General features: G+C 31.1%; 1 protein-coding gene across 1 annotated transcript; it reads left to right on the top strand.

Annotated features, from left to right (window-relative positions):
- Positions 1–10,691: 10,691 nt before the first annotated feature.
- LOC8262003 (ribonucleoside-diphosphate reductase large subunit) lies at positions 10,692–16,636 on the top strand. Its single transcript, XM_048377159.1, has 17 exons — positions 10,692–11,366; positions 11,681–11,742; positions 11,862–11,949; positions 12,515–12,778; positions 12,920–13,160; positions 13,247–13,323; positions 13,424–13,594; positions 13,699–13,791; positions 13,894–14,043; positions 14,130–14,216; positions 14,346–14,510; positions 14,591–14,710; positions 15,076–15,278; positions 15,361–15,510; positions 15,604–15,751; positions 16,165–16,248; positions 16,335–16,636. The coding sequence occupies exons 1-17, from the start codon at positions 11,139–11,141 to the stop codon at positions 16,434–16,436; spliced, it is 2,433 nt and encodes an 810-aa protein (XP_048233116.1). The 5' UTR covers positions 10,692–11,138; the 3' UTR covers positions 16,437–16,636.
- The last annotated feature ends 4,248 nt before the right edge of the window (positions 16,637–20,884 follow it).

Consider the following 20,884-nt stretch of genomic DNA (forward strand, 5'->3'; position numbering starts at 1 on the left):
CTTTAATCCATGAATGAAATACAATTAATCAAAGTTGAATCTTGATATTTTAAGTCCAACTCGCTATCCTTGCTTCTTGAATGCATCTTATCTATCACGGGACCATGAAAGAACACAAGGCAGCCTTGAATCTCTTACTTCTAGCTCGTGTGATTGGACCCTCATACTTCAATGGATCCATTCATTGCTTGCTTGGTGGTAAAGGATCAGCCTTGATTTCATCATCCCCTCCCTCCTCGAAAGGATTCGTCCTTGAATCAAGACTTTCATCAAAATAATATGGAGATAAATAAACAACATTAAATGTAGCACTAACTCCATACTCACTGGGCAAGTCAATCTTGTAAGCATTATTGTTGATGCGTTCCAACACTTGAAAAGGTCCATCTCTCTTTGGCATCAACTTGCTTTTTCTTTGGTTTGGAAATCTTTCTTTGCACATGTATATCCACACCCAATCTCCGGGTTCAAAGATCACCTCTTTTCTTCCTTTGTTGGCGTGTTTAGCATTTGCTTCATTCTTGTGCTCTAGATTAATTCGAACCTGTTCATGCAATTTAAGCACATATTCGACCTTTTTCTTGCCATCAAGGTTAGTTTGTTCCTTTAAAGGTAAAGCAATCAGATCTAAAAGACTCAAAGGTACAAACCCATAGACAATTTCAAAAGGGCAGAATTTAGTTGAAGAATGCATGGTTCTATTATAAGCAAATTCTACATGCGGCAAGCAATCTTCTCAACTCTTAATGTTGCGTTTTACCATGGTGCGTAATAGTTGTGATAATGTTCTATTTACTACTTCAGTTTGACCATCGGTTTTTGGGTGACAAGTTATTGAAAATAACAAGCATGTACCTAACTTACCCCATAAAGTCTTCCAAAAGTAGCTCAAAAACTTAGTATCCCTATCACTAACTATGGTGCGTGGCATACCATGTAAACGCACTACCTCTCTAAAGAATAGATCAGCAATATGTTGTGCATCATTAGTTTTCTTACAAGCTATAAAATGTGCCATCTTTGAAAACCTATCAACAACAACAAATATGCTATCATGCCCATGCCTAATTCTAGGTAATCGAAGTACAAAATCCATAGAAATATCAACCCAAGGTGAACTAGGTATAGGGAGAGGCATATATAAACCATGTGGTTGAAGTTTAGACTTAGCATGTTTGCACACAATACAATTTGCACAAAATCGCATAACATCCTTTTTCATGCAAGGCCAATAAAAGTGATCATGCAATATATCTAAAGTCTTTTGAACACCAAAGTGTTCCATCAAACCACCCTCATGTGCTTCTTTCACAAGTAAATCACGCATAGAACAAGAAGGAATGCATAAACGTTTTTCAAAGAAAAGAAAACCATCATGCCTATAATACTTATCAAATGCACCTTGTTCACATGCCTTATACACTTTGCCGAAATTACTATCATCATGTTATAAGTCTTTTATTTGTTCAAAACCTAGTAATTTGGCATCTAAAACAGCAAGTAAAGTATACCTTCTAGATAAAGCATCGACCACTATATTATCTTTACCTTGCTTGTACTTGATGACATAAGGAAATGCTTTAATAAACTCACTCCATTTAGCATGTCTTCTATTCAGCTTGTTTTGACCCTTTAAGTACTTCAAGGATTCATGATCGGTGTGGATCACAAACTCTTTGGGCAGCAAGTAATGTTGCCATACTTCTAAAGCTCTAACAAGTGCATAGAGTTCCTTGTCATAAGTTGGATACTTCAGGCTTGCTCCATTCAACTTTTCGCTAAAATAGGCTATTGGCTTTCTATCTTGCATTAGAACAGCTTCAATACCTTTATTAAGAAGTTCTTCCACTTGGTGTTGTAGTTCTTTGGTTTCCTCGGGATTTGCTCTATATGCCGGCCTATTGGGTATGGTAAAATCGGGAACAAAGTCAATTTGGTGCTCAATTCCACGAATGGGTGGTAACCCACTTGGAATTTCATCGAAAAACACGTCCTCAAACTCCTGCAAAAGAGACTTGAAACTTGAAGGCGAAGAAACATTAAGATCGTTAGTGGTTAGAAGACTTTCTTTATAAACAAGCACAAGTATTTGTTTTTATGACATTAAAGCTTTTCTCACATCCCTCTCTCTTGCCACAAAGCTCACTTTTCTCTCTTGTGCACTCAACTCACCTTTTTCTTGCGCCTCACAACTCAATGTTTTCTTTTTGCACAAACTCTCTTTCTCTCCCTTTTCCTCTCTTTTCTCATACCCCTCATGGTTTTCCATACAGCTCTCCTTTTGCTTGTGCACCTTTTCTTTTTCACGTGCACTCTCTCTCTCTCTCTCTCTCTTTTTTTATAGGCAGCAACTTTAAGTTTCATTATACATTGGTCTTCATTAACAATCTTTGGACTTAAAGGTGTAAGAGTATAAAGTTTGTTGTGAAGTGTAAGACAATAGCAATTTGAACGCCCATTGCAGATGACATCTCTATCAAACAACCATGGCCTTCCCAAAAGTAGATGACAAACTTGCATTGGGATCACATCACACAATACTTCATCTTGAAACTTTTGCACACCAAATGACACCCTAACTTGCTTTGTAACCTTGATACCTCCCGAATCATTCAACCATTAAAGAGTATATAGTTTTGGATGTTTGGTTGTTGGAAGTTTCAATCGATCCCCCATCATTGTGTTAGCAATGTTAATGCAACTACCACTATCAATAATTAAAACACAAGGAGTTTTTCTTACCAAACAGTGTGTATGGAAGATGTTCTCTCTTTGACTTTAATCATCAGCCCCTTGTTGCACGTTCAAGGATCTAATGGTGAGTCCAAATAGCTCACCTGAATTCCCCTCTTGCTTAGCTCCATCATCAGAATAGCAATCTTCCAATTCGGCATTGAATCTTCATCACTTTCAGCTCCACTTTCTTCTTCATTAGCATACTTCGCCTCCTTTTAATGCTAAAGTGCGTTTGTTTGGACATTGAGAAGAGATATGTCCATAGCCTAAGCATTTGAAGCATTGGATCTTTTTGGGCTTGCCTACTTGAGTTCGGCCTTTATTGCTTTGATCCCCTTTTGTTTCGATTTTATTATCTTTAGACACTTCATTTCCTTTGTTTTGGGCAGAATTTGGACCTTTCCAATTAGAATTTGTTGAAGAGGAGTTCTTGCTCTTTTACTTCAATTGCCGCTCTATCTTGATTGCCATGTATAGCATGTCTTCCATCTCTACATAATGCTGCAATTCAACAAGATTAGCAATATCTTTGTTAAGACCATGCAAAACTTGAGTCATAGTAGCCTCCCTATCCTCTTCTATATTGGCCATAATCAACGCAATCTCTATATCTTGATAATATTCCTCTACATTCTTTCCCCCTTATACCAAACTTTGTAGCTTATTATACAACTCTCTATAGTAATGAGAAGGAACAAAGCGTTTTCTCATTATTCGTTTCACTTCAGCCCATGTTTGGATCTCCCTCTCACCATTCCTACGCCTATTACTCACTAGTTGATCCCACCAAATTGCGGCAATAATGGGTGAATTCAACTACGGTCAATTTTACTTTCTTCTCCTCACTATAGTTATGGCATTGAAATACTCTCTCAACCTTCTTTTCCCACTCTAGATATAACCCAGGATCACTCTTACCTTGGAAGGAAGGAATTGTAAGCTTAATACTACTCAAGTATGAATCTACCTTATTTCTCCCATGGTGATTTTCGGTTCTATCTCCCCATTCTTCTTCATCTCTCCATGTTCCTCTCCTCGCTCTAGACATATTTTCCTCATCTCGAAAGCTCCTACCTCTCGATTCAGATTTGATTTTTATTAGTTCATCCATCATTTCAGCATACCTATTTTCGCTATCAAGCCTTTGTTGTTCAAGTTTAGAGTTTATAGCCTCCATGAATGCTCTTATATCTAGAATTCTATGATCAGAATTTTTGGAAGAAGACTGATTAGACATGGTTTCAAGAAGATTGGTTTCTCCCTCACGTGTTTGCACTCAATCAAGTAAAGAGTTTGTCTTTGTACCCTTCAGAATTAACTCAAATTGTAAAAGTTAAAATCACAACCAACTTAATAAAACACAATTAACAAGTTAGAACACAAATTAATTAAACTAAAGATGAATAAGATAACAAACTAAGAATAAGGATGGAAGTAGAAGAAATAAAAAATAATGGAATGATAAAGAGGAATATAAGAATTCGAATAGGAAACAATTAAAGAAAAGTAGAATCGGAAAAGGAATTGAAAAGAGAAGGTTATGTAATATCTTCAAACCTGATTTTCTTTGGATTTTGACTTTGACCAAGTCAATCTTTTTTTTGAATCAGCTTCATATCTTGCTTTCTATACTCTTTCTTTTCTTTTCTTTTTTCTTTTTTTAAGCCTCACTTCGGATCAATAATCCAGATCCACATATAATTATTATTTTTTATAACCAAACAAGAAAATACATAGAGCTTAATTTGATTGAAACATCTCGAAGACTTTGATCAAGCAAATTAAAGAAAACGAAATAACAAGATAAAGATATCACAAACCAATTTATCTAGAACGTCTCGAAGACTTTAACCAAACAAAAGAGTATGTGAGTAGAAGAACAACGAAGATAACAAATAGGATACGTAACCAAACCTTGTAAGCTAGCTCTGATACTAAATGATGTAAACCTTCTAAGGAAGAGAAGGATACACGCCAAGATCGATACTTATAAGGTTTGCCAAAAGATATTTGCGGAACTATCACCCTTATTTATAAAGAAATAAGATCAATAGCTATAATCGGATGAACTTAATTAATCCTAGAAACTAACAAGTTAATAGAATTAAATTAAGGTAGAAGTGAAATCAAAAACTAAACAATAAGTTTTAATCTCAAGAACACTTAAAGAAACTCTTTAAGCAAAAACAAGGTTTTCTATTCAATCAAAGATATATATATTTCGAATTACATAGCTCTATTTATAGAGTTTAAAACATAATAATCCTAATCCTAGAATGACTAGGATATGTGGCCAAGATTCCTAAATAAATAAAACTTGAAGTAAAAGAAAAGAAAACTCCTATTTTAACTTGGACTTGTTAAAAGAAAACTCCTAGTTTGACTTGAATTTTAATTTTGAATATTCAACCTTGAACTTGGGTTTTACGTTTGGGCTTGAATTCAACATAAATCAGAGTTGATCTTCATGTCTTTACGTTGGGCTTTAATTCATGAATGAAATACAATTAATCAAAGTTGAATCTTGATCTTCTAAGTCCAACTCGTTATCCTTGCTTCTTGAATGCATCTTATTTATCACGTGGACCATGAAAGCACACAAGACAGCCTTGAATCTCTTACTTCTAGCTCATGTGATTGGACCCTCATACTTCAATGGATTCATTATTGGCTTGCTTGGTGGTAAAGGATCAGCCTTGATTTCATCAATAAGCCACTTGTTTTTCTCCTAGTTATTAGCTTGACAATTGTAATATTGGCTATTTAAGTCAAAAGAATGAAAATGGGAGTCATCTTTTACCCAATTTTACTTTTATTTCTTAGAGGAGGTTTGGTTCCCTCGAAGCAACCAATTTTCTTGTCTCTTATGTTTCCCTCCTAATTTATTAACCACAAAATAGGTAAAGAAAAGCCTGCAGTAAGCCACTTTATACCAAAGTGCGAGTCTCTTTTTCTTTCTTAAAAATAAATGATGAGTTAAATAATTGATCAGTTAATTAATTAACAATTCGAATGGATTAAATGAAAATTCAAACTGTTGTTAAAGCAAGTAAGAATTCGTCTACTCGTAATCAAGCTCATGAAGGACATCCTGGCAACAATAATGGATCCCAATAAATTACCAGTATTAGTAACTTTGCTCCAAAAATGGTAAAATTAGGCTTTCCTCAATTTGAAGGGGGAAAGATTCTACCAACTAGTTATGCAGAGCTCAACGATTCTTTGAAATTCATGACATCCCAGTACTTGACAAAGTTTAATTGGCATCATTAACAGTAGGAGCCTGGTGGATGAACTGTAAATAAATGATTAAGAAAACATGACATAAAAAAAAGGAAAATTCTAAATGAATCTAGAAAAATACCTAAGCTATAGTGCCGTCGCCTAAAGGCACGACCCCCAACAGCTAAGGGATAAATGAAGTATAGTCTGTCCGCCAAGATCGGATGGTGAGATCCTCAAGCTCATCATACCACGTCAAGCACTTCGCTAACTCCTCCCAGCAAGATCTGTTGTCCAGAACATGGAAAGATGAGGGGATAATGGGACTTAGCGCCTACTGGGGCCTTGCTCTTAACCATAGATCCTTTATCCTAAGTACTAGACCCGATAAGCGGGTTAGCAGGATCCTCCTTTACTCGAGGTCAGCCACAGGTAGCATGTAGGGCTCCCACTGGCTACGCTCCCCCAGCCAATCGCCTCGAATCTAGAAAACCAAAAAGGGTAAGTAACGATATAAATGAAGCATGAATATGATTAATGAATTGTATTTACCCTATCTTAGATCTAGTTGTTGATCCACATGCAATGCACGTGAACCTGAGCCCACTATAAGGTAATGGTCCTGCTCGAGCCCCAACGACTTAAGCGAAGGAAAGCCAGCAAAATGCAGATGGGTTGTGAGCCCATCAAAAGGCCGATCTCCAAAGCCCAAACCTGAAGAATAAGAGTCATCAATCACTATATTTATAAAAGAAACTAAGGAAAAGAAGTTAGAGCATAACTTACATGGATCGCGTGCTAGAAACCGCAGATCCTCTTGCTGCCTTGGACTGTAACATCCATCTGATGATACAAATATGCGAGAGCCGCAGATCCCAAGTTATAGGAGGAGACCTAGTCTAGATCCTGTAGCGTGGCCAAATAACGGAAGCTCAATGAGTTCTTCGAGTCACTGAACAATGTTACACTGAAGAGGTACACTAAAAAGGCTCGAGCCATCTGGTCAACCTCCCGAGCGTTCCAAGGAACAAAGCCCCGATAGTGGAGGGGGATGCTCTAATTTTTAAGAAAAATAAATTTTAGGGGTCAAAACAATGAATTTTACAAATTTAGAGATCTAATTGAAAATTTTTCTTAAACTTTCTTTATATAGAGCCAATTGGCTCTATGCAGTACCGATTAAGGCTGTTTCACTTTAGCGTTATTTTTCTTGATGATTTTATATCCAAATATAAATTCTATAAGGTTTTTGACGATAATCATGGATTTTTAATGATAATTATTTAAATTTAAAGAACTAAATTTGGATTTTTTTCAATTTATTTTTAAAAAATAATAGAGATTATCGTTTCTTTTAGGGTTTTCTTTGAAACCCTACCTCTATAAATAGAAAGAGGTATTTAGAATTTTGGAGGAATTCAAAGAGATAACAAGAATCAACAAAGAGAAGAAGAAAGAAAATAATAAAAGCTAATTTGAGAGAAATTTTTTTCGTTCATCATTAGGTAGAAGATCTAGATCACTAAGAAAGAAGGCTATTCAAGAAAGAGCATTCTTTTTTAGAAACATTTTTTTAATCGATATAAGTTTTCTCAACATCACTCCAGCACTGGATTTCCAATCTGTTTTCGATTCAACTGCATCCTCATCACCCGAGACTCGCATAACCATCAACTACGGTGACAACTAGAGGGTTCCTTCAAATATGTATCCATCATCATCCTAAACTGGCTTCTTTGTCATTTTTTTATTTTTTTTAGAAACATGATTAGGGTTATTATTTTTCTTATTATTTTTTATGATTAATATGATATATTAAGGTTTCTTATGGATATGTATATTATTAGTTAATTGGATTTTGAAATATGATAATAAAAACACTAGGATTTTGAATCTGATTAGACAAATGAATAAGATTAATGACTAGATTATGATTCAGTAATTAAATATGATTAATATGATATCTTTATTTACTTTTTATTTATTTATTTTCTAGGGTTTTGTATTAGTTTTAGGACTTTTGATTCAATCGATTATCTTTTGTGATTTCTATTTTATTTTTTTATTTCATTCATATATAATTGATGTTTACTCTCTGCGCAATGTGAAAATCGGCTCTCGGGATGCGATGAATATACTGACGAATCAAACAAACCTGCCTGGAAACCCTAGAGTCGACCGACTCTATGCCTAATGCCAATCAACTATGCAACATTTTGTCTCAATTTTTAGCTTTTTGTCGACTTTTGATGTATTATGTATACTGTATTAAATCTTTAGGTCTTTTCCTTTACAGTTTTAGTTGAAGGCTAGTTGTAATAGTTAAGTTTATTTTGCTGCATCTTATTTTGTTCATTTTTTGCTTACTGTATGATTAAACACGTGTTATGTGATTAATTAATTAAAACAGACCATATAGACTTAGGGTTAAATTGGACCCTACATAACATTGTAGTTCGATAGGCTAACCAACATTAACTGGGCTTAAATTCTAAAATTGAAATAGACTTAGTGGGCCTTGGCATGTCTTAGTTAGGATTGAGCTTTATTAGAATTAGGTTCATAATAAATAGGCATTGTCATAATAAGTGATCCATTAGACCACAAAGGTCGAAAATAAAAAAACATAATGTGTATTTGGGCTATACTAAGAGGGCTTTCTACATAATTAATTACTGAAATAGACTAACAATCTTAATACGAGATGGCCTTCAATAAAATGGGTAGACTTAGGTAAATTATATGTGTTATTTGATCTGTGTATGCACTGCTTGTGTTTATAAGGAATACTTTGGTAAATAATAAAATTACAGACTAATATACACAAATAATAAAGTTGGCTTTTGAATCAATTTGGCGTAAGCTTTCTTTTAAAATATGAGAAATGCCACTCATTAGTAAAAATGTCCCGGTGATTACCCAGACTTCCATTTCCATGCTAGTCTCAGTAACTAATTAGCATGTTCCCGATTAGGTTGAAAAACCTTGCAGTATCATAGTCGCTAAAGACACTTGGATGCACGCCTAAAATTTCCGCTCATAGAATGATAATCGAATTCATTTATTGTTGACACCAATAATAATACTTAATTATAATTAGAAAATAATATTTATATAAATGACATATTTTACTTATTTAATTATTTATAATTAGTTTGACTTGATTCTAATATTATTCTTTAATAGGAGGGAAAATAGATAATTCCCGTTAATGGGATAAAATCCCATTCCGATTCTACACTAATTTTTCACTAACAATGCAAATCACAAGTTTCCACTTTGCTTTCCACCCTATTTTTCCACCAACCAAGCAACTCCTAAAATTTGTCAAAACTAAAATCCAAATTTCAAGATTTTAAAGCCCAACCGATATTTTATATTAAGTTATTGCAATTTCTATGGTATTTCTTTTCAAGAAATATACTTCAATCCTAAACTATTCAAATTAAATAAAATCTTTTAATGGTTATAATTTTATTTAACTATAATAATAAGTAAAATAATAAGCAGTCTAATATGATATTAACATGACATTGCTATATGCAATGGTGCTTAGCCGGAATTATCCTGACCAAAATGATTAGATTTATTATTATGTTTTAACAAGTCAAAGGCAGTTTTAACATATGCTAGCAAATAAAAATAAAAAGATTAGATGATATTTAAAGTTGTTTTACTTATTTATATTAAATTAATTATAATTTAATTACAATATATAATTCAGTTGATTGCAAATATGATTTATTAGTCGTATATTAATTTATAATCATCCATATTAGAATATAAATTATTTGCTTAAAAGAAAAATTAAATAAAAATTTAGATATTTAATATTTACGTACTTTTTTTCATAATTAAAATTATTCAAAACATTTTTGAATTTATATTTCTATAAGTACAAAAGAATATATTAATTTATGTTATCCAATTTCTAGTTTACAATGGTTATAATAGTTAGAATATATTCTCTTATCCTAATTTATGTTAGACTAAAAGTATAAAAAGATGAGAATGTTTGTTTACAATAGTTGAAAAATTATATTTTTCATAATAAATACTAATAGTTTTTATTTATGTAATCAATTTTACATTTTCAATATTAATTTATTGGTTATGAATTTAACATACCATGTATAATATATGTGTTTACTATTAATTTTTTTATATAATTTAATATTTTGATACAATTTTTGAAATTTTTATTCTATTAGAATTTTTAAGTATGTTATATAGATTTATAAATATTAGTTACTTTAAAAATTAATTTATTTTTATTATAAATAATGATGAGTTCAAAATATTCAGAAAAACTAGTTTTATATAAATATAGTTCACCAACTCAATGGTGGGCTGGAGGTATTAGAAATATGAATATTTTGTAAATGCTTGTTTCATTAATAAATTATTGGTTTATAAATTTAACATACCATATAATAATTTTATACAATTCTTGAAATTCTTAAATATTTGCATTTATTAGAATTTATAAATATGTTATATATAAGTATTTAGTTAATTTTAAAATTAATTTATTTTTTATTATAAAATAACCGTAAATTTAAATATGAATATTCATGTATTATTAATATGAATATTCGGTGAATGTTTATTTCGTTAATAAATGCCCATTAAAATGCGAATTCAAAACCAGAAAAAGAAAGAAAAAATGAAGAAAATAATAAAATTCAAATACATTTACGTAAATGCTTCCAAAAATAAATCACAAAACACCCACTCCACAAACGGCGCCAAAGGGAAGGCGCCAATGCCAAAACTCACTCTTCTCACATTTTCTGTCCCCACAATCCCTTTAGATTCCAAATTTGTCAATTTTTGTTTTTGAAAATTAAGCAGCCCAAACATAAGAACTCATATCTCTCTTAAATTTTAACCCGCCAGGCGCCAGCCTACTTTCCACTATTGACCCTAAAATTATACGCTCCTTTCCGCAATTTTTGGCGCGGGATTTCAAATCCCTAAAATTCCGGCTTAGAGGGAATTGAACTGCAAAAAGCCCTACATTCTAAAAAGTTATTAAATTTAAAAACCTGACTCACTTCCCCCCTTTCTCTTTATATAACTCTCTAGCTCTGCTATGCCTCTCTGTGTCGCAAACCCTTAAACCTGTTTGACAGAAGTCCTCAGAGAGTCATCCAAAAGAAATAAAATAAAAAAATAAAATGTACGTGGTGAAGAGAGATGGGAGACAAGAAACGGTTCACTTTGACAAGATAACTGCGAGATTAAAGAAATTGAGTTATGGGTTGAGCATGGATCACTGTGACCCAGTATTGGTTTCGCAAAAGGTTTGTGCTGGTGTTTACAAGGGTGTTACGACTAGTCAACTTGATGAATTGGCTGCTGAAACTGCCGCTGCTATGACTGCTAATCATCCTGATTATGCCTCTGTAAGTTTGTTCTTTTGGGTTTTATTTTGCTTCTTGATTTATGATTGTTTTATTATGCGGATCCTTTTGCTTTGTTAAATCGGGTTATAATTTAATATGCACGTAATGGATTTGTTAATTGAAAATTTTGGTTTTATGTGATAAGTTTAATTATTATAAGATGTGTACTTCTGGGATCACTAAGAATTGAGTTTTCCACTTATGATTTACTTATTTATTTTAATCCTTGAGCTTTGTGCTTGTATAATGATTTGAGGAATGTGATTTATATGTTTGGTTTATTCACAACTGTTATTTATTTATTTTCAATGCAGTTGGCTGCAAGAATTGTTGTCTCAAATCTGCACAAGAACACTAAGAAATCATTTTCAGAGACGTAAGTTCTTTTGAAGTTTGAGAAAAATGCTGTCAAGTTATTTAAGTCATGAACTTGGTTTAGTAAAAAAAGAAGAAAAAGGAAATGTGTCGGATCTGAGTTGGTTGTTGTTTTTGCAGGATCAAAGTCATGTATAATCATTTCAATGAGCGATCTGGGCTAAAGGCACCTTTAATTGCTGATGATGTTTATAATATTATTATGAAGGTATTGTGTCAATTTGCATTATGATATTTGTTCTTTCTTCTCTATTATATGGTTGTTTTGGTCTGCTCGGTGTCTGTAAGAATTTATAATTCAATAAATGCCTTGCCCAAAAGAAATTTCATCAAATAGGAGCATTTGATGCTTCTGATGCATTTTTGCTGCTTTTACAACTGTGCTATTGGTTTACATTTTCCAGTAAAGAAACAGTTTGATTTCTGATTCAAAAGTTGTAATTTTTATTGTATAAATTCATCGTGCAATTAGTTACTAGCTGAATGATGCACGTCAACTGTGTTTGGAAGTGGTTGTAATTTTAATTTGAAAATTATTTGTTTATTTACTAGATGCCTGATGCATGTTGACTTGTGTAACAGTAGGAATTAATATTCTAGTAAACCAATTGATAAAGGGGAATACGCCAATTACTAATAGTCATTCTCTATTTACAGGGACACACAGGGGTCCTCCTTACTGTTACTGGAGATAGATTTATCTGCTATTTTGATGATGTTTAGTCTATGACATGACTTTTGAATTACTATTAACAGTATTTTATTTGCTTCAGAATGCTGCTCGTCTGGACAGTGAGATAATTTATGACCGGGATTTTGACTATGATTACTTTGGGTTCAAGACTCTGGAGAGGTCCTACCTCTTAAAAGTCCAAGGGAAGGTTGTAGAAAGGCCTCAACACATGCTGATGAGGGTTGCTGTTGGAATTCATAAGGATGATATTGATTCAGTTATCAAAACCTACCACTTGATGTCTCAGCGGTGGTTCACTCATGCTTCTCCCACTCTGTTCAATGCTGGAACACCAAGGCCTCAAGTATGTTTTATGTCAATTTGTTTTTCTCATTGAATCTCGTACTAAAGAAATATGCTCTTAGTGAAAATTGGCTAAATACTTTGGGTTTTTATCTTAGTCTCTGCATTTACCTTGTATTTTTTTGTTGGTTCATTTTGGCAGTTGAGTAGCTGCTTTTTGGTGTGCATGAAAGATGATAGTATTGAAGGCATTTATGATACTCTAAAGGAGTGTGCTGTTATCAGCAAATCAGCTGGAGGAATTGGTGTCTCTATTCACAATATTCGTGCCACAGGCAGCTATATTCGAGGAACAAATGGGACATCTAATGGTATTGTTCCAATGTTGAGGGTGTTCAATGATACTGCCCGCTATGTTGATCAAGGAGGAGGCAAGAGGAAAGGTATGATGATTATGCCTTGTTCTATATTAGTCAATTATGTGGCAATTAATGATGTTCTTTATAAATCATTACTTACAATGCTGTAGGTGCTTTTGCTGTGTACTTGGAACCATGGCATGCAGACATATTTGAATTTTTGGATCTTAGGAAGAACCATGGGAAGGTATGGTTGAAAAAGTAGAAGATTCTTTGTTGCTACTTTGTTAGGTTCTTAAAAAATATTGGGCTATTAAGATCAAGAATGTAATATTTTGTCTTTTCAGGAGGAGCACCGGGCTCGGGATTTATTCTATGCACTTTGGGTGCCTGATCTGTTTATGGAAAGAGTTCAAAGTAATGGGCAATGGTCAGTGTTTTGCCCTAATGAGGCTCCAGGTCTGGCAGATTGTTGGGGTGAAGAATTTGAGAGACTTTACACCCAATATGAGAGAGAGGTGAATTAATATCTAAGTTTTTAAAATGATTTTTTGAATGCAAATGTATTTCTTTTCTTTTTCACTGGATTTTGGTTACTAAATAGCTGATATTTGATACCTAGGGCAAGGCAAAGAAGGTTGTCCAAGCACAGAACCTATGGTTTGAAATTTTGAAATCCCAGATTGAAACTGGGACTCCTTATATGGTGTTTAAGGTGCCTACAAGCATGTTACATTTAATATTTTGTTTTTATTTTTTCTTGTTTGGTTTGCATTGTACTGTTTGAGTTTGCTTATACTATCTTTGTTTCTCACAGGACACTTCCAATAGAAAAAGCAACCAGCAGAATCTGGGCACTATAAAATCTTCAAATCTGTGTACCGAGATTATTGAATATACAAGTCCAACAGAAACTGCTGTCTGCAATCTGGCATCTATTGCCTTGCCACGATTCGTGAGAGAAAAGGTGAGGCACAGCTTGAACTGATTCAAGAAATATTTTTGTTCTGTCTTGTTTATTTTGCTTCAATGTTGCTCCATTTTTTGTTTCAGGGGGTTCCAATGGAGTCTCATCCATCTAAGGTTGTTGGAAGTAGAGGTTCTAAGAATAGATATTTTGACTTTGACAAACTTGCAGAGGTTTGTGTTACACTGTTAGTAGCATATTGTATGGCATATTTATGCCTTTACTGTCATTGCATTGTGAAAATTGGTGCTTCCCTAATAAGTTTGGCTTGTAACTTCATTTTCTTTATGTATTTGTGACAGGTTACAGAAGTAGTTACTTGCAATCTTAACAAAATAATTGATGTTAATTACTACCCTGTTGAAAATGCAAAAAGGTCAAATTTTCGACACAGGCCAATTGGCATTGGGGTTCAGGGTCTTGCAGATGCCTTCATCTTACTTGGGATGGCATTTGATTCACCAGAGGTAAACTTACTTTGACTCATTTATTTAAACTATAGCTTGAATTAATTATGTGGTTTGACAATTGTGGAAATTAATTTTAGGCTCAACAACTGAACAAGGAGATATTTGAAACTATTTATTATCATGCTCTGAAAGCATCTTCTGAGATAGCTGGAAGAGATGGCCCTTACGAAACATATGATGGAAGCCCTGTGAGCAAGGTAAGACAAGTGTCCTCAAACTGTCCCACTTTTAAGTATGTAAATGTGCAATTCTTTGCTGGGTTTTGTTTTGCATTTGTTTGTGTAATGAAGTGACAAATGTGCTGCCATTAACCTTTCATTGTGTCTTGTCTTTGTTATGTTCAATAAAATATGTTTTTGACTTTTAATTTCTAACTTTCCACTTAGCTCACATGGTCTATTGAGTGAAATAATTGCTCATTTTCTCCATGTGGCAATACTTTTAGTGATTTGGTGTAATGGGAATGATAAATTTGGTTATCAGATGCTGCTTGGAAAACCTATATTGTAATGACTGTACAGTGGTTATTTGCTAACTTTGGAATGCCCATTGAATTATCCAGGGAATTCTGCAGCCTGACATGTGGGGTGTGACTCCATCAAGTCGGTGGAGCTGGAATGCTCTCAGGGAAATGATATTTAAGAATGGAGTGAGAAACTCACTTCTTGTGGCACCAATGCCAACTGCTTCAACTAGTCAGATTCTCGGAAATAATGAGTGCTTTGAGCCATATACTTCCAACATCTATAGTCGCAGGGTTTTAAGGTTTGCTATGCCATCCTAATCTCTTTAGCCTGTGTTAGATTGGTCGTTTTCAGTTTTCCTCTGATTCTCTATCTTTCTGCAGCGGTGAATTTGTTGTGGTCAACAAACATCTTCTTCATGACTTAACTGAGATGGGTCTTTGGTCTCCTACCCTCAAGAACAAAATAATTTATGAGGATGGATCTGTTCAGAAAATTCCAGAAATTCCTGATGATTTGAAGCTTATTTATAAGTATGGATATGCGATTTTTTTTTTCTTTCAGATCTCTTGTCCCCTTGTATCTCTTTATTATTCTCAGGCTAAGACAATTTTTATGGCTTTTAGGACTGTTTGGGAGATCAAGCAAAAGACCTTGGTAGATATGGCAGTTGATCGTGGATGCTATATAGATCAGAGTCAGAGCCTTAATATACATATGGACCAACCCAATTTTGGAAAATTGACTTCCTTGCACTTTTATGCGTGGTCTAAGGTAAACATTGAATTAATATCTGTTAATCTCTGCTGAATACTCTACAATTAGGATAGGCAGAGTGTATATACATGATAGCCTGCTGAAACGTAGGTGGTTCAACATCTCATCTGGTGGTAGCAATATTACTTCTTCGTTTGAAGTAGAAACTATTATTACTTTTGAACTTGAGTTTACAGCTTCAAATTGACTGATAACTGTTGCTGAGGGCTGGGAATTACAATTTATAGCCTTCTTTGAAATAGATATTGCTAATTGTAGTTGTTCCTCAAGTTTGATGCATCCTTGTCCGAGTTTATCTGGATGCTTCACTTCTTGCCCCTTTCTTTCTTCTATTGCAACTAAAGTTAAATATATTGCTATAATTCTTCACTCATCAAACTAATTCTTTTGTCCTGTTTGTAAAATGAAAGGGTTTAAAGACGGGGATGTATTATCTACGATCACGAGCTGCAGCTGATGCCATAAAGTTCACTGTTGACACTTCTCTTCTCAAGGTATTGACCAATGACTAACTTTTTTAACTTTTGCCTTTTTATATCTGTGTTTCATTGTAAGAAGATCTTCTAAATATGTAATGCAGGAAAAGCAGCCAAAGGTGAATGCTGATGATGATGGTACCAAAATGGCTCAGATGGTTTGCTCTCTTACTAATCGTGAAGAATGCATGGCTTGTGGAAGTTAAGAGGGTTTAAGATGTTTGAAGATAGAACTTTGTTGAAATCAAAAGTGATTTTAGAGAATTTAGGATATTAATAATGTAATATAAATATATAAAACATAAGATTAGGTGAATTTAAGTCTTTTTATAGCTTTAATCCTTTCCTAAATATTTGTATTACTCTATAATCTGTATATATGTGAAGGCTGGAACTTGAATTTCAATTGCTGTCGTGAAAACCTGCTTGTTTCCAGTGATTTTATATCTGAAGTTTAGAGCTTCTCTAGCCATTTTGAAAAGGGTGTATCTGAAGTTCTAGTAGCTCCTGTAGCCATTTTTGCACCTTATTCTTCCGCAGGAAATGCATCTTTCAGTGAATGTGAGCACATTAGCCCTGATTTTTGGTGTTCATAGTTACCATCCTGAACTTGGTACCAACTCCAAGCGTTGACAATATCATCTTCCAAGTAAATTGTAGCCTGTTAGCAGGGTTTGCATTGGGTTTGAAAGTCAACTTTGTAAAAACAAGCTCAAAGAAAAGTTTGTCCTGACCCAGCAGGGAAAAGAAAAATAAAAGATTGATAAGCTGTTATTAACCTGAGAACTCGTTTGAATAAATGATTATTCAACTTAAAAACTAGTGTCTTTTTTTGAAATCAACTTTTGACAATTTACTTCAGACTGGAGTTCAATACTCAATAATTAACTCTAATAATAATGATGGTGATGATGATGAGCTTTATTTAATAATATTAATAAGTATAATGAACAAGCTTAGACCAGTACAAGTTGCTGTCCTCAAAGTAGATAATCTGAAGTTGATCTTACCTATAAACTTGTTTTTCATTTGTTTCCTGTTGAGCTGTACGGAGTTGAAACATAGGTATAAAAGTTTAGTTACTAATTAAATTCTGAATTTCAAACCTTTTAATAATTTTATCTAGTTATTTCAGAGTTTAAAAATAAATAAATATATTTTTATTTTATTTTTAAAAATATTTTTCGATGATAGTTTTTATAATTTTTTAATGAAAAAAATAACATTATAAATTGACTGTGCTTATTAAAAAGATTATGAATTAAAAAAAAAAAACTTGATTTAGAAGCAAAAAAAAGTTTGATGCAATTAGTTGCAAATAATGTAAAAATGACATATATGTAAGGTTTTTAATACCTACATTGTTAAATTTAGAACAACACTCTTTACTGACTTTCAAATTTTTGAATAAGCACATTTAATTTAACACATCATCTTTTTTATGATAAAACTATAAAAATTATCTTTTAAGATTATTTTTAAAAATAAACTAAAAATATAGATATTGATTTTCAAACTCTAAAATAATTAGAAAAAACTGTTACAAAATGTAAAATTAAAGATCTAATTTGAGTAATTAGGCCTTTATTTAATTTAGTAATCATGTATAAATCAGTGCTTTTGTAACACAATTTAATTTAATTTATTTTTTTAGTTCTTTGCTTATTCATATTTCCTTTACTTATTCTTATTCTGGAAACAGTCCACTCACATGTGGTGGAAGTGGAACATACTCTTTTATTAATTAGCAACTTTTTACCCTTATTTTAGTTTTATCTTTCCAAACAAAATTAAAATACATTTTTCTTATTAAGGCCATAAGTCCATAGGCCACAAGAGGGATATATGTGGAGTCCACCAAATACTTTTAGAACTGAAGTGGTGTATTAAATCATGGTCTAACCAATAAATTTCTTCATTTACTTATGTAGGAAGCAAGACAAATCAAGTTTAGATTATTTCTTTATGGCAGTAGATTTGGCCAAGAATTTTCAATAGTTTCTTCATTTGACAAGCTTCAAGTGGCACAAAATTGTCATAAGTTTGTATAAGAATTTCATGTTGTGATTGGTGAAATGTGCTTGTGAACATCAATGACTAATTAGGATTCTGATAGACACTTCCATCAGAATGGTCAACTCTTAGCTAATACCTTAAAAGTAAATTGGGACAAGTGGGCTGAGACCAGACTACATATAATTTAGGGTAATTTTTAAATATACAGGAAACGGCCTATGAATATTTATAGGGGTTTTTACATAAATACCTAAGAAACTAAGTCAACTAATTTTGATATCTCCAACTCTAAAATATAATAAAATAATATTAGAATCAAAGAATTTTACTTTTATACGATTGAAGTTAAAGAAACGAGCCTCCTTCTTTTCCAAAATGGCTAATTCAAACTCACACAAAAATAACAACATACTAACAACAGTTGATTCACATCAATTAGGACCAATTCACACAAATTTAATAATAATCTCATTAATAATTATTTAGAATTAAATATTTTAAATTTTAAAATTTATTATTAAATTATTAAAATTTTTAATTTTTTATTACATTTACTTTTTCTAACATTGTTCTAGTTTCTTATTAATTTATATTCTATTAATATAAAAATAGTATTATATATTATCTAGAGTCTATTTATACAGAACAAACTATAAATATATATATGTATATATATTATAACTTTATAGTATTTTATATTATAACAAATTATAACTATGCATTATAACTTTATAATATTTTATGTTATATAATTATTATAGAAATATATAAAAATTTAATAACCTTTATAATAACGGACTATATAGAATATAGAGTTATTATGTAAGATATAAGAGTTATTAGTTATCTATTTATATAATATAAAATTAAAAAATTTATATAATATTTTATAGAATAAAATTATAATTATATAATATTCTATACAATATAAATTTATAGAATATGATTATAATTATATAGTATCTATAAATATATCATAAGTACATATTTTTAAAATTTAGTAAATTTATATTTATATTTTATATATTTGATTTATATTTTGTAAAAATTTTGTATATTGACTATTATATGAATTAAGTATATAAAAGGAATATATTAATTATACATTACATAAAAAAGTTATTTTTTTAAAAAATATAAAACAGTTTTAAAAGTATACAGTAAATAATATATATTAAGTATATAACACATTTATTTTAGGTATTTAATTCTCTAATGCTTACTGAATTTTATTCGTTCAAATTTTAAATCATCTTTTATATATTTTTAAAATAGATGTGAACATAATATCTATTTTTTTCACCGCAATGGACATTGAAAAGAAAACATGAAATATGTAAATTCTGATATAATATTTATTCTCGTAGCGAAAGACAACTACTTTCCAAACCTCATTGTTAACCGTATTATGAGTATAATTTACACCAAGTTTATCTGAGTATACAAAAAGTATCATTGAAGTATACTCTATGTATATAAAGAGTATCATTGTAGTATATTATGAATATATTCAACTTATACTCAAATATGCTTATATCTAAAAATTCTTTTGATAACAAGAAGACTAACATTTACACATTTAGATTAAGGTAATAAATTTCTAAATATATATAAATCATTCATAACAAATTCAAACAAATAAAATCTACAACTTAAAATATGTTTAAGAGAAGATGATACCTACTTAATTTAAAATTTTTAAAAATGACTTTATTATATGATTTTTTTAAAATTTTAAAAGTCCTAGAAGATGAAAATTAGATTTCAAAACATAGATTTACAAAAAACTAAAAAATTATATCTATTTTGTAAAATCCCATAAAATAGTATATATAGATATATCATAAGTATATGTTTTTAAATTTAGTAAAATTATATTTATATTGTATGTGTTTTATATATATCTTATAAAATTTTTGTATATTAACTAATATATGAATATAAATATGTAAAGGAAATACATCAGTTATATATTATATAGAAAAATTATTTTCTAAAAGAATATATAAATATAAATAATTTTTAATGTATATAGTAGATAATATATATTAAGTATATAACAAGTTTATTTCAAGTATCATATACTCTAATTCTTATCGAATTTCCTGTGTCCAAATTTTAAAATTATCTTTTATATTTTTTTATATATCGATATAGAAACAATACATATTATTATCCTTTATCACAATAGACATTGAAAAAAAAACATGAGATATTTAAACTTTGATATAACAAATATTTTGATACCAAAGGATAACAACTTTCAAATTTCATAAAAATAATGTTAAAGCAAATCAAAACTAAAATGGAGCGAATAAGAATGAGTATATAAATGTATATAATAAGTATATATTTTCAAATCTAAAAAATTAATTTAAAAAGGTCTATTTGATATATATATATATAGTAAAACATTATATATTGATTGTTATATTAATATAAATATAAAAAATTAAATCAGTAATAGATTAAACTTTTTTAAAATAAAATATAAAATAAATTTTAATATATATAGTAAAATATATATAATAAATACATAACTAATATATTTTAGGTATATCATAATCTGATCGTTACTGATTTTTTCAATTTAGATTTTGAAATCATTTTTTATTTTTTTCTCATACAAATATGAACA

The sequence above is a fragment of the Ricinus communis genome, chromosome 7 (genome assembly GCF_019578655.1).
Source record: "Ricinus communis isolate WT05 ecotype wild-type chromosome 7, ASM1957865v1, whole genome shotgun sequence".
NCBI lineage: Eukaryota > Viridiplantae > Streptophyta > Magnoliopsida > Malpighiales > Euphorbiaceae > Ricinus > Ricinus communis.

Coding starts and splice junctions, on each gene's coding strand:
- LOC8262003 (XM_048377159.1), top strand. CDS start 11,139: ATGTACGTGGTGAAGAGAGATGGGAGACAAGAAACGGTTCACTTTGAC. Junction 11,950..12,514: donor TTTATAATATTATTATGAAG/GTATTGTGTCAA, acceptor TATTTGCTTCAG/AATGCTGCTCGTCTGGACAG. Junction 14,217..14,345: donor ACTTTGACAAACTTGCAGAG/GTTTGTGTTACA, acceptor TATTTGTGACAG/GTTACAGAAGTAGTTACTTG.